Source organism: Triturus cristatus, chromosome 5_2 (assembly GCF_964204655.1).
Source record: "Triturus cristatus chromosome 5_2, aTriCri1.1, whole genome shotgun sequence".
NCBI classification, from domain to species: Eukaryota; Metazoa; Chordata; class Amphibia; order Caudata; family Salamandridae; genus Triturus; species Triturus cristatus.
Window position 1 is genome coordinate 999,183,625 of NC_140588.1, and position 13,512 is coordinate 999,197,136.

A 13,512-nucleotide genomic window follows, 5' to 3' on the forward strand; every position below is an offset into this window, starting at 1 on the left:
ATCAATCAAGTGGTGAGTGGTCCAACACAAAGCTAGGGACACAATGGAGCTCATTCACACATTACCATGAAAAGTCTAACCTAGAAGGCAAGGTAGGTAAATTCACCCTTCTCTATCAATCTATGAAAACTATCCTCTTAAACCACCACCACCTGCAACCAAAACTATACTCCTCCAATTACCTTAGGCATTTTAGAAACATATGCATACAGGTGTTTTAGTCAACCATTAGGGCCACGTAAAACACCTCCCCACTTCCACTGACCCAAAAACACTGTTGTGCAATATTTACCACAACTTATCTGCCCTATCCAGCTTCCACTAAACCCAAATAATTTCATGTAGGCCTCACATCAACCATCAAGTGTCTCGATGTGGGAGCTTATTAAAAAATAAATTACAACCTGGAATGCTGCAAACAGTGGGCAATAATATCTTCATGCCTGCCATTTTAAAAACTGTAAGAGGCAAGAATTAAGGATGTCAAAGGACACAATAGGGCTGTACAAGGGATCAGCCACATCTCTATCCAGGAACACGATGGAAACTGGTGTGGGAAAGTTAAACATTTTAATTATGAATAGTGATAGTCACTGTGGCCTGCACAGGAAGGATAAGGGATGTATGTAACGCAGCGACTTACTATTCAGTTAAACCTATGTTGGTTGGCTGAAAGAGCATATGTCAGCATGCTGCATCTGAAGCACTTTTGTTTAGATGAGCTCTTTTGATAGCCTTTAATAAGCCATGCAATACAAGATAAAAAAACTTTTAATAAACCTTTCATACACAATGTAATTATATGCTTTACATCAATATCATAACCATCCGGCAATAACATTCTAGAACCTGAGCACTTATGTAAACAACCAATACAGTTATATTGCAGGGAGGACACTACAATCTCTGTTGCAGATTGTATTATCTTATCCTATGAGCTAATTTGGAGAATTTGTTTATTACGCTTTGTGTGTCTGGGTAACAAGCAATCCACATATGCAATGACTTGCGGAGCTAGTTTACACACTAAATGCAATTTGGACTAGGGAGTGATTACTTTATGCTATACTGATTTTGCACATGTTAAGAGTACTGGTTGTTTACAATAGTGCTTGGCTGGTTTTAAAAATCTATTGCTTGATGGTTGTGATAATGTTATACATATAATTTACACTGTGTGTGAAAGGATTTTAATGAAGTTTATTTTATTTTATATTGTATGGATAATGGCTGATCATGATAAACTTTGAGGGATAGCCTTTAATGGAGTTGATGAGGTTGGTAACGTTGCATTAGCTCAGATAGGCGAGAACACCACCTAGATGATTCAGCGCAGTTAGTGCTGTTAGAGGATCATCACATGGGTTACAAGATCTCTGTATCCAAGACCGATCAGTGGTAGATCTGCTTAAGTCACTTTTCATTAATGGGGCCCACAAGTCTTCACACAGACTGTACCATATTTTTCCACATCTTGGACTAAGAATAAAGGAAGAGGAGTGGGTATTCTCCTTAACAAGACTTTGGCAACCCGGCCCCTGCTCCAACAACCACATCCCACCATCAGATGCCACAGTACCAGAATTATCACGCCCCCTTCAGAGCCAACTCCCTATCCTTATTGAAAATTGTTTTTTTTTTTTTTTTAGCCGACACCAACCCTCACATGGTGCACAAAGTATTTACTTTAAAGGTAAATTCGAAAAACACTTTTTTTCTTTACCTGGAGGGGTAGAGAGGATATCAAGTTAGAGTAACTCCTCCTATAATATAATCAATTACTCACTTAAATTACTCTAACGGATCAACCGTGGTTGATATTGGTGCACATTAGTGGGGAGAGATGTGAAGGATCTAATTAGAGTAAATACCTGCGTCTTCACCAAGAGGTGAGCAAGGAAAAGTCTTCCTTTTTGTTTATTTACCCTCACACACCCTAGTGGTGTCATGCTTCATCATCGGGTCACCCCGACGCCTAAAAGTCGGGGTGGGCTCAACCACAGTATTGGGAGCTCTTGGTAGAAGTTGGTGACCTGGGGGGCTGAATAAATTAAAATACCTCAAACAGATCCCCGGTTTCCCTTTATTCTTGGGTCTGTTTGGGTAACTAAAAAACAAAGGTTGGGTCTTATAAGGAGTCTTATGGTCCTAAGACCCTAGTGCCAACATGTTTCAGTCCTATTCTGGCCTTATGGGTCCTGGACTTTCATCAGGGCTAGGTTTTGGCCTCCCTAGGAGCCAGGATATAAGGGGGTTTCCCTATCCTGTATGCGATTCAAGGGCAGAGTAGCTGCTCCTTGTAACAATGATTGATGATTTACCAATCATGGGTAGTTCTCCATCTGTAAAGAAAAGACAGACAGAGAAAAACGAAAAGACAAAAACAACATACATTTTATAGTAATGTCAATGTTTTTCTTCCAGACTTCGTCCCACATTGCGTGCTCTGGAACTAATTAATGAACCACTGGTGCCAATATGTGTCTATGACATAGTGGTAATCAATTGCTTCCAAACTTGTGCCACTCACGTGCTTGTCATCATATAATACTGTTAAGTGACAGTTGATTGGTGGGGTGGCTGTGGTACTCAATAACTGATCTTAATTTGTGTCAGTATGTCTATGCTTATACTAGTGTAACACTCCATGCCTCACATTCATTCCACATTCATACAGTGTTAGTGCGAAGAATAGCGGTAATCGTAATCATGTTGTATTTATGATTTATCCCTCCTGATTCTGTGCGAAAAAATAATAAACAATAAAATCTTAGTCCCTTACCCAATTCTTGAATGGTTTCTGTGTCTCAGGGGATCGTTAAGCATCTAGGGGTAGCTTTATAGTCAAACCCTACATTCATGACCCCAGATGGTTAAGGGAAATATAAACAAATATGGCGAGTGGTTATTGTCTAACCTCAAAAAGTACATCTCCCTCGTATTCCCCGTTTAGAGAAACGAAGGATAAAAGTACTTAGCGATCGAATTGGAAGTTGCCAGACTATGACTTACTTCTTCAAAAGTCCTGCCCCGCATGCACACCTACTTGGCTCCGGTCCCCGGCTTTCGCGTTTTGAAAAGCGAAGGGACCGTGTATTTGAACCCGTGAGTTGTCATGGAGACAAATTGGTAGGACGTACGTCCTAGGCGCATATCCGTATACGTCATAACGTTAGTTACGTATGCGGATCCATGGGGCTTGTAGTTCCAAATTAGATTTATATGCATACGCCGAGATCGAGATCTTGTACTAAGATCCAGCCTCTTAAAATGCTAACCTTGTACTACGTCTATAATTGCCATATCGTAGTGCAAACATGCAATATAAAAGTATATGCGGGCCGTAGTTAATGGCATTGTATATAGTTATCGCCATTGGAAAGTGGAAATAACGTCGTTACGTATGCCCACGTACCGGGAGATTAGGGAGATGTAGTTCCTTGTGGCTAATACACTACGGGCGAGTGAATAACACTGGTACCATTATCTAACCGTTAATGCCTATGGGATACAAGGCATGTATTAAATACAAAGAGGGTGAGATAAAGTATTTACCCTGAGCCAACCTAACCATGTTCAGCAAACTAACTCTTCACTGATCATTCACTGTTCTACAACACAGGATGTCACACTGATTTAAAATACTATCCAACTATCAAGCCCCCTCTTTCTGACCAGGCCCTCATGCAGGCATTAGAAAGTACTGCACCAGCCCCACCTCCATCGCTAATACCCCCACTATATAATAGGAAACACTCTTGGCTGCCTTCCAGTATCCTTAGACCAGATCCACAACAACCTCACACCTCTACAATGAAACTAAGCAATTTGCACTAATGGGCTTGTCCTGAAACATGATTACACACTTACTATCCTCAATGCACTCAACTTGCTGTCAGCATCACCCCCGCAATCCCATGCGTGCACGTCTTGCAAATAACCCAAAAATAAAACTACTGAAAACCTAAAGGGTTTCAAACATGCACAGGAAGTACTAGACACTGAAAGATCACTACTCCTAAAACAAACACTGTCACATCAATCAGATCCCATCATTAACGACTGGCACATACAACTAACACATTACTCCCTCAGCCACACAACTCACTGTATCATCTCACTGTAATAGATTCTTCATCCTATTGCTCGTCTAAAACCACAACTATTAGACAATATCTTGTTGCATATCTCACTGCTTCATTCCCACCCTCCCATAACCCTCTCAACTCACTCTCATCAACTACCAGTCTTTACTGCTCTCTCTCCAAGCTGATCCTGATCCTCATAGCTGCTAACTCCTTATGCGCTCCATGTTACCCTGTAAACCACCAAACTATTAAAGAGCTTCATCTCACCTCTAAGGTGCTACGCTGTCTCACCTCTATCTTCCATCACTCACTCACTTCTGGTGCCTATCCTGGATAGTACTTAAGAAGCAAAATGTCAACCCTCTTGCTTTTTCTAACCACCACTTAGTGTCTCCAGCCCTATTTTTCTCCAAGGTACTGGCACGCACTGCCTTCAACATCTTGCACTTTGTCTACACAATGACCTCTAGGCACTTCACTTTACAGAAACAGACCTCTCACACGTTGCTAATGTTATTACCTTTGCGAATCACAAAAACCACAATCCGTAGTATTCTTTATCTTACAACAGCCTTTGATGCTGTTGCCCACCTCATTCTGATATCTCCCCCAAAAGATCACTGGCTCTGCACTCATATGGCTTTCCACCGCTCTGCAAGACTACACATTTTCTGGTGCCTGGACATCTCTCTCCACTACCATCTGGTGTCCTGGGACCTCTTTTTCTTTTATAGAATACCTTCCTTGGTGGCATGTTAACTCTTCGCTTCTTCCACCAGAAAATCTTCTCAATGCTCCTATACACAGTTGTTTATTGTTACAAAACTCAAACATACTCATGTTATCAACCTCAGAAGGATGACACCCTTAGTGGACATGCTTGGATTAAAATCTGTGACCATGCAGTCAAACACAGATCCCTGGTGTGGATTCATTAGTCTACTAAGCCGAAAGGAAAATGTTACTTACCTAGTAAGCATCTGTTCTTGGCATGTAGAGCTGTAGATTCACATGCTTTGCATACTCCTACCATCTAGTGTTGGGTTTGGATGTTTGCAAGTTGTTTTTCTTTGAAGAAGTCTTTCTAGTCAGGTGGTAGGTGACTTAGTGTGCATGGGCATCAACTCCATTGTTAGACTGTTTCTTGCAAAGGGTGAGAATGGAGTTAGTAAAGGTAGAATAGAGATGTCCATGCGCCTGTATGTTAAATAAGAAAGAACTGCAACAGGTATAGGTACCCATGAAGGCGGGTGAGCACATGTGAATCTACAGCTTTACATACCAAGAACAGATGGTTACTGGGCAAGTAACATTTTCCGTTCAAGGCATGTGAGCTGTAGATCACATGCTTTGCATAGACTATACAGCAGTATTCTCCCAAAGCGGTGGCTAACCTGTTGCTGTTGCAGTTGTTTGAAAAAGTGTTTGTAAGTACTGCTTGGTCTACATTAGCTTTTTGCCCCGGTAACACATCTACACAATAGTGTTTGGTGAATGTGTGCTGTGTAGACCATGTTGCTGCCTTACAGATGTCAGCTAAGGGAATATTCCCTAAGAATGCCATGGTAGCCCCTATTTTGTGGGTGGAATGGGCTCTAGGAGGTATTGGCAATGTTCTTTTTGCCTTTGTATAACGTTCGGATACAATTGACAATCCATCTTGCAATACCTGATTTAGAAATGGGATTGCCTTTGTGTGGTCAAGAAAAAGCAACGAAGAGTTGCTTTGTCTTATGAAAATCTTTTGTTCTTTCTACATAATATAGTAGAGCTCTACTAACATCAAGTGTGTGTAGAGCTCATTCTGATACAGAATCAGGTTGAGGAAAGAATACAGGTAATTCAACTGATTGGTTGATGTGAAAAGCAGAAACCACTTTTGGAAGAAATTTGGTATTGGTTTTAAGAACCACCTTGTCTTTGTGAAGTTGAAAGAAAAGCTCTTTGTATAGATAGTGCCTGGAGTTCACCAACTCTCCTTAAGGAAGTGATTGCAATAAGAAAAGCAACCTTCCAAGAGAGAAATTGTAGTTGACACTTGTGCATTGGTTCCAAAGGTGGTCCCATAAGACTTGTAAGGACTATGTTCAAGTTCCATACTGGTGCAGGTGGAGCGCTTTGTGGCATTACTCTTTTTAGTCCTTCCATAAAGGCTTTAATCACTGGTACTCTGAATAGAGATTAGTGTTGTCTGTTTTGTAAGTATGCAGCTACTGCTGCTAAATGCAATCGAATGGATGTATAAGCTAATTTGGATTGCTGTAAGTGTAAGGGTTAACATATGATGTTTGGTGCTGAAGCGTTAAGGGAATTGATATTATTGTTACAGTATATAACAAAACGCTTCCACTTTGCTGTATAACATGCTCTAGTAGTTGGTCTCCTAGCCTCCTTTAGGATATTCATACAGTTTGGTTGTAATTGTAAACCAAACTCTATGACTTCAGGAACCAAATTGCCAGGTTGAGTTCCTTGGGATTTGATGCCTGATTTCTTCATGGCGCAGAGTGAGGAGTTGAGTTGAGATGCAGCTTTTGGTGTGGAACTACCGCGAGCTCCAATAGGGTGGTGAACCAAGGTTGACGTGCCCAAGTGGGAGCTATGAGAATGAGTTTGAGGAATCATTGCCTGAGCTTCCAAACTACCAGAGGAATGAGTGGGGGAGGTGAAAAAGCGTAGGCAAATATCCCTGACCAGTTCATCCATAGGGCATTGCTTTTAGAGCGGGTGTGGGAACCTGGAGGCGAAGCTTGGGCATTTTGCGTTTTGAGCTGTGGTGAACAGGTCTATGTGAGGAAATCCCCATTCCTGAAAGTAGGGAAAAAGAATTTGAAGATGAAGTTCCCACTCGTGGATTTGCTGTCTCTGTCTGCTGAGAAGGTCTGCAATTTGATTGTTTACCCCTGGAAGGTGTTCTGCTTGGAGATACATTTTGTGATGTATGGCTCATTTCCAAATGGCTTATGCTAGGCGTGACAGTGGAGAGAGTGTCCCTCCTCCTGTTTTTGTATGTAGTACATAGCTGTCGTGTTGTCTGTGTGGACTAAGACAGTTTTGCCTATTTGGCGAGTTTGAAAGGCTTTGAGCGCTACAAACACTGCTAGTAGCTCTAGGTGATTGATATGGAGGCCCCTGTACTTTAGAGTCCATAATCTTTGGATGGTATAACTTTGTAGGCGAGTGCCCCAACCAGTGTGCGATGTATCTGCTGTTAGCACTGTCTGTGGAGCAGGGTCGAGAAAGGCCCGCCCTTTGGATAATTTTGAAGGTTCCACTACTGCAGAGAGCGATGGGTGGGGCCTTCTACTAACACTAGATCGGTTAACTGACACTGTGACTGGTTCCACCGACATTGCTGAGCATTCTTGAAGGGGACGCATGTGAAGTCTTGCGCGGGGAACAAATGTAATGCAAGACGCCATGATGACTCGCAGTTGCATGAAGACTCTTGCTGGCAATGATTGGTTGGGCTGAAATTGAGTGAGAAGGGACTGAATACTGTGAATCTTGGCTGTACTGGGAGAGGCTAGAGCTTTGTGAGCATCTATTGCGGCTCCCAGATAAGCTTGCATGTTGGAACGTTGTAGATTTCAACGCATTCACTGTAAACCCTAGTTGGTAAAGTAAGTGAATAGTGGTTTGAGCTGTACCAACTGCTCCATTTCGTCCCAGTGTGCCCTATAATATCTGGCTAGCAGGGCCTGGGTGTTGGCAATGCACCAATGATCTGCTTGGGCTTCTACTCGTTTACCAGAGGAGTCTAATAGCTTTGACTCCTTGTCTGGAGGGGGAGCATCACCTGTAGTTCGTGAATTGGCCTGTTTACGGGCCGTAGAGACCACCAAAGAGTCTAGTGGTAGCTGACCTTTAATGAAGACTGGATAAGAGGGAGCAGACTTATATTTTTTATCAATCCTGGTGGTGAGAATGCGAGCCCGCACTGGATCTTTAAAGATGTCATCGGCATGTCTCATCATGCCTTTAAGCATATGTAGAGTGTGACTAGCCCTTTGTGTGGTACTGAGCGTTTCAAATAGGAAATCGTCCTCTAAAGATTCCTTGTGTAACTTTACCCCATGATATTCTGCAGGTATAGCAAGTAATTATAGATATCCTACATTGTTGCCAGGAGGGTAATGATCTAGGTTGTTAGCTGTAGGTGAAACTGTGTGATAATCCTTCCAGGGGTCTATAGGTAAAATATTGTCTCCCCCCACCATCATCATCATCATCATCAGGTGGTGGTGGAGAGTTAGTTGGTGTAATCATTCAATTATGAAAATTGGAGAGGTTGGTGTAGGGGAACGTGGTAAAAGAGGAGGAGGGGAAGAGTTAGTATCCACATTCCTCCTTTTGAAAGGAATAAAGAAAGGTGCGTCCTCGGACTCAAGTTTGTGTTTCTGAGTGGATTTATATACACTTCCTTCTGTTTTGGTCCGATTTGGGTGTTGGGCATCGAAAATCGGATCCTGCAGCCTCGGAGGAACAGTTTTAGGTTTCTGCACCAAGGACTTTCGGTGACGAGGTAGAATCACTTTTCGGCACTGAAGGTTTAGGTGCCGAAGGAGGCTTTGTTTTCGGTGTCAACGATTTGGGCTCCGAATCGGTTTTCGACTTTGAGCCTGAAGGTTTCGGCGAGGTGCCAGCCATCGGCCGACTCGATCCCGAGCCGGAAGGCTTAGAGACGTATTTCGGTGCCGAGCCGGAGGGCGGGGCATCTGAAACATCTTGTTGGTGCCGACTGTGGCCCGAAGGCGGGGATGGTGCCGAAACCTTTTGTTTCGGCTGAGTTGGAGTTTGGGTTAAGGGGCGATCGATACTCACAGGATGTTGACCTTGTGGCAAGTCTTCTTCTAACTCGGAGTCCGATTCTGGAATGGAGGCAAGGTCCCCTTGTTCTTCCTCAGCCCCTTGTGCGTCAAATTCATGCTCAGATCCTTCGCTGAAGATGTCCAGCGTGTATTCGACGTTTTGACTCTGCATCGCGCAAAGTCAAGCCTGACTATCAAGGAGCGTTTTCTTTGATCGCACCGATCTGCACACATCACAGTCCTGTTCGTTGTGCTCCGGGGACAAGCACAAGTTGCACACTTCGTGCGAGTCGGTGCACGGATACTGGACGTGGCACCGAGGGCAGAATTTGAATGGAGTCCGTTCCATCGACTGCGATGTGGACCAAAGCGGTTAGACAGGACGGCTTTCCCGAAGATCTTCGATCGAATTAGGTGTTTTCCTTGACGGATATAATACGTGAAGTGGGATACACGTTTAAAACAATACCAACGCGGGTAGAGTGGATTGCGCACCGAGAGGAACCCGAAGAACGGCTTCGAAATGGAGCACAGCAATACACGTCCGAACCCGATGGCGGAAAAAAACAATCTATCAATGGAGTCAATGCCCATGCGCACCGAAAGGAGGAGTCCGCTACATCGTGACTTAAGAGACTTCTTCGAAGAAAAACAAATTGCAAACATCCGGACCCACACTAAATGGGAGGAGTATGCAAAGCATGTGATCTACAGCTCACATGCCTCGAACACATATTACAATTATCAACAAAAAAAATGAGTAAGTGCAAATTGCTGCAGAGAAAATTGAACAGTACAGATGTGTGGAGCTCTTGTACATGCTATATAAAACCACAAATAAAATAAATCTTAGAGGCCTTTCGGCTTAAAGTTTGTAACTATTTGCTTATTCACATCTGAGCTGCCTTCAGGAGACATTCGGTCAATCAATCAATCAATCTACATTTATATAGCGCAGCACTAACACACCTAGGGGTACCTGGGCACTGCTCAGAATGTCATCACAAAATGTTTACAACCCAACCAGAAACTATCATACGATGGAACACTCTGGAATCCTCACTATCATTGAGTTTTGATGATCCAAGGTTGGGTTGGAGGACAAGATTTTTCATTTTATTGGCTGGTCCCTTTAATGTTCTGACCAATGTGGTGATGCTGATTGGCTAGTTCGTTGGTCCTATTTTTGTGGAGTGGGATTAGCATTAGCCTTTCTATGGTTGACCCAAAACATTCTTGTTTGACATTGACTTAGTAGAGTTCCTTGTGTGAAAGGGAGAACTCCAGCGTTACGTCCATAACATGAAGCTCTTGGCTATATGTTAACCAAGCCAAAATGGTGCCTCACTGTTAGATGAGTGCAGTAGAAAGATGCAGGTTCATGCACCATGACAGATGGAGCGGACTGCAGTTGCCAATTCCTTGATTCTGATATCTCAGTTTGACTTAACACCAGTCAATTAAGATTAGAATCTAGAAAGTAAAACGATTGCACAATCATATTTACAAAAATGCTTTATTTCCCTTGAACTCTCCACCCGCAAAGGTTTTGAAATGATCAAACAATCAAATGCTCCCTCATAGCATGAAAAATCATATATTTTGGTGCCAGAGCAGCTCAGCGTTTAATCAAGTCTAAGTTTCAAGTTCAAATCGAGTATGCAAGGCTTCCACAAATGTTGGGAGGAGACAGTGAAAGAACTTCACATTACCTAAGCTTTGGGTATTCTTAAGACATGGCTTCACTGTGGTAGATGAATTATGCTATGTGCGGTTTGGCGGTGATGTAGACTGCACACAAAAAAAACATATGCCTGCAATTTAACTGTGCAAAGAGAATGAAACCAACACAAGTTTAGAAGAAACCACAGTAGAACATGAGGTTTGTGACACACATTAAGAGTCTTAAAGATTCACGTTTTTTAGTTTACACTTGGTGCAAATGGAATCCTTGAAAGGAATCATTGTATTTTTGCTTCCAGCCTTTGAATTGTACAGAGATGTATTCCCATATCTCCAATTTATTTCACCAGTGGCACGTCAGCTGAAGCTGTGACCCGTGGGGCATTCAACTCTGATGGATCAAAGCCTCTTCATAAATGTTTTCTGGATTTCATGAATATGTAGAATAATTGAAGCAGATTACTCATTACTCCAGGGATATACCTATGCTCTAAAAAAACAGAATGCATCTTCTTGGACAAAAGAGTCGATTACCAGACCACTCCTACCCCTTATGATACCAAATGTGAACATCCATCCATGATGCCCTATGTTGCATATATGTAAAACAGTACTTTTTGTGTCTAGCTATGTCACACATTGTATTTGTTTGCATCGTATTGTACAAGTCTTCTCTCAATTACAAAACAATATAACAAATACAGTTCGAACAGCAAAATAAATGAACTGTGTAGGTCACTAAAAAATTATGCAAGACATAAGGGTATAAAGCAATATCCTGAGATGATCCTTACATACATACATGCTCCTTTACACAGGAACCTATTTTATCTCATACAAATGGTCAGCTAAAGACCCCCAAGTTGCAAACAAACATTTAAATTCATCTGTTTGACCAGTTGCATCTATCATGCAGCAGGGAGCTCGGCCCTCCTTCACACTAGATAGCGTCTTTAAATAGAGGGATTATGTTCTATAGCTACGCACACGTATTCCAACCCAACAGTACGTCGCTGACCGAGTGTGCATGGTGCAACATTCCAGTTCATTGTCGTTCACCATCACCGTTACAAACATACAACAATCAAAACACTCACGCGGTCTCACCTGTTTACATGTAAAATACATAATTGTCTATTTACAAAAGCTATACATTTCTGTATAAGCTGCATTTGCATATAGAACAGAACTACTCCTAGATCTAATTGTCTGATTTTAAATAATAATTTAGTTATATATTAAGGTATTCTTGTTTTAAAACAATTCAAAATTGTTCTTTTTCATCGTCCCAGTCGGTACTCTCTCTCTCACACACACCAGGTCAGAATGTACAGCAAAAACAATACCTGGTTTGGATTCAATCTAACAACAACAGCAAAAAAGGATGTACATGTTGGTAAGATGGTCTAGTGTGGGAACACACAATTGGAATCATACTAGGTATGTGAATAATTCACATGTGCTTTTCTTACGCAGAAAGTATTCTTCTCTTTGTTGACCTCTTCAGGCATTGATTCCCTTTGTTTGGGTCTTTCCCTATCCTTGCCCCAGATCCTGGCATAAAAGGAGAGATCTGCAAAGGACCAGCTATCACAATGAGCCAGCTTCCCAGAAGTGATGGTGAAGCTATATTACCTGCTGCAGTAAGCTACAGTTAAGCACCTGACTACAACAGCATGTAGATAAAATCTATGATAGATAAATGAACGAGACTCACAGGGTAGCACTTTTCTACATCTGTATACACCACGTTACTTAATAAATGAGCCCATTCATGAACTGTGTGAGGATGGAAAATTGAGGGCAGTGGTCTAACTAGCATTTTAGAAAAAGACCCAAAAATACAGATCAACCTTTTGTCAGAAAGGAAGAATGAATGCAAGAATATTCATCAAATATTGATGCTCCTCAACACATCAGTTTGGTTTCCACAGAGAAGATCATAAAAGATCCTGGAGAAACTGTAAACCAATATCCAAAGGTGGCAAAGAAACACTAATCGTTTGAGCATGGCCACCACCTGACTGAAAATGCCAGATTGTTACCAAATGTGAAACATGCTTGTAAAAGCCACAAGTTAGGAACCACATAGTCAGCAAGTGTCAGCCCAGACCCTGTTTACGTCAGAAACCATAGGATCCGACATAGTAAGACTTTTGGCTTAACAGCTGGCTGTGCACTATTTCAGTACAACCTATCAAATATATGGATCTCTGGAGGGTCCTGGTGGTCTTTAGAGTGACACCGAGAATCCTGCTGTGCGACATGGTTTCTGCCAGATTCAGAAACTGCAACATGTGCTCGTCTCATGAGAACGCTTGCTCCTTTGCGTATGCCCACCAAGCTTCACTCTTTGAAAACACGCTCATCCCTAAGAGGGCTGCCATCACTCTCAACCTTTTCTTCCTTGTTGCGTTTGTTCTTTTTGTGCTTGTGACGCCGGGGTGTTTCACCTTCTTCAGTCTCGTGAGTTTTACTGGGGTAGGAAAGAAATTTAAGTGAGATGCAGGGCAAAAACACCACACATATCGAAAACACCACAGATGTAAAACACACACTATTGCTAATATGTAGGTTATCAGCAGCTTAATCCCTCCCCTATTGGGTTAATTCTATCTAGTCAGACTACGCAAGACAGTCTCACAATCTCTGAACAATATCCTGGCATTTGTGGAGTTCTTAATTAACTCCCATGATGAGGTTCATTTAATTCTGAGAAGTCTCAGCAACACACCTACTGCGTCTGACTTTTAGTATATGCTTAATTTCTGCACAAATTACTACTTTGTTGAGTACTACATTCTTTGAAGATGTGTCACCGTTTTGGGTCATCTATTCAGAAATAACAAATTGTGAAAAGGCAATTGTCACAATACTTTACTCCAGTTTTATTTATATATTGTGTGGTCCCACGCACTATGATTTTTAGA

General features: G+C 42.1%; 1 protein-coding gene across 3 annotated transcripts in view; it reads right to left on the reverse strand.

Moving 5' to 3' along the window:
- Nucleotides 1-10,401: 10,401 nt before the first annotated feature.
- Nucleotides 10,402-13,512, reverse strand: part of LOC146829566 (uncharacterized) — a 312,339-nt gene continuing 309,228 nt past the window's right edge. For all 3 annotated transcript variants that reach the window (XM_085608270.1, XM_085608269.1, XM_085608268.1), the window contains one exon: nt 10,402-13,058. In XM_085608270.1, the coding sequence (XP_085464396.1) occupies nt 12,929-13,058 (130 nt within the window). In that variant the 3' untranslated portion in view covers nt 10,402-12,928. The remainder of the gene's footprint in view (nt 13,059-13,512) is intronic.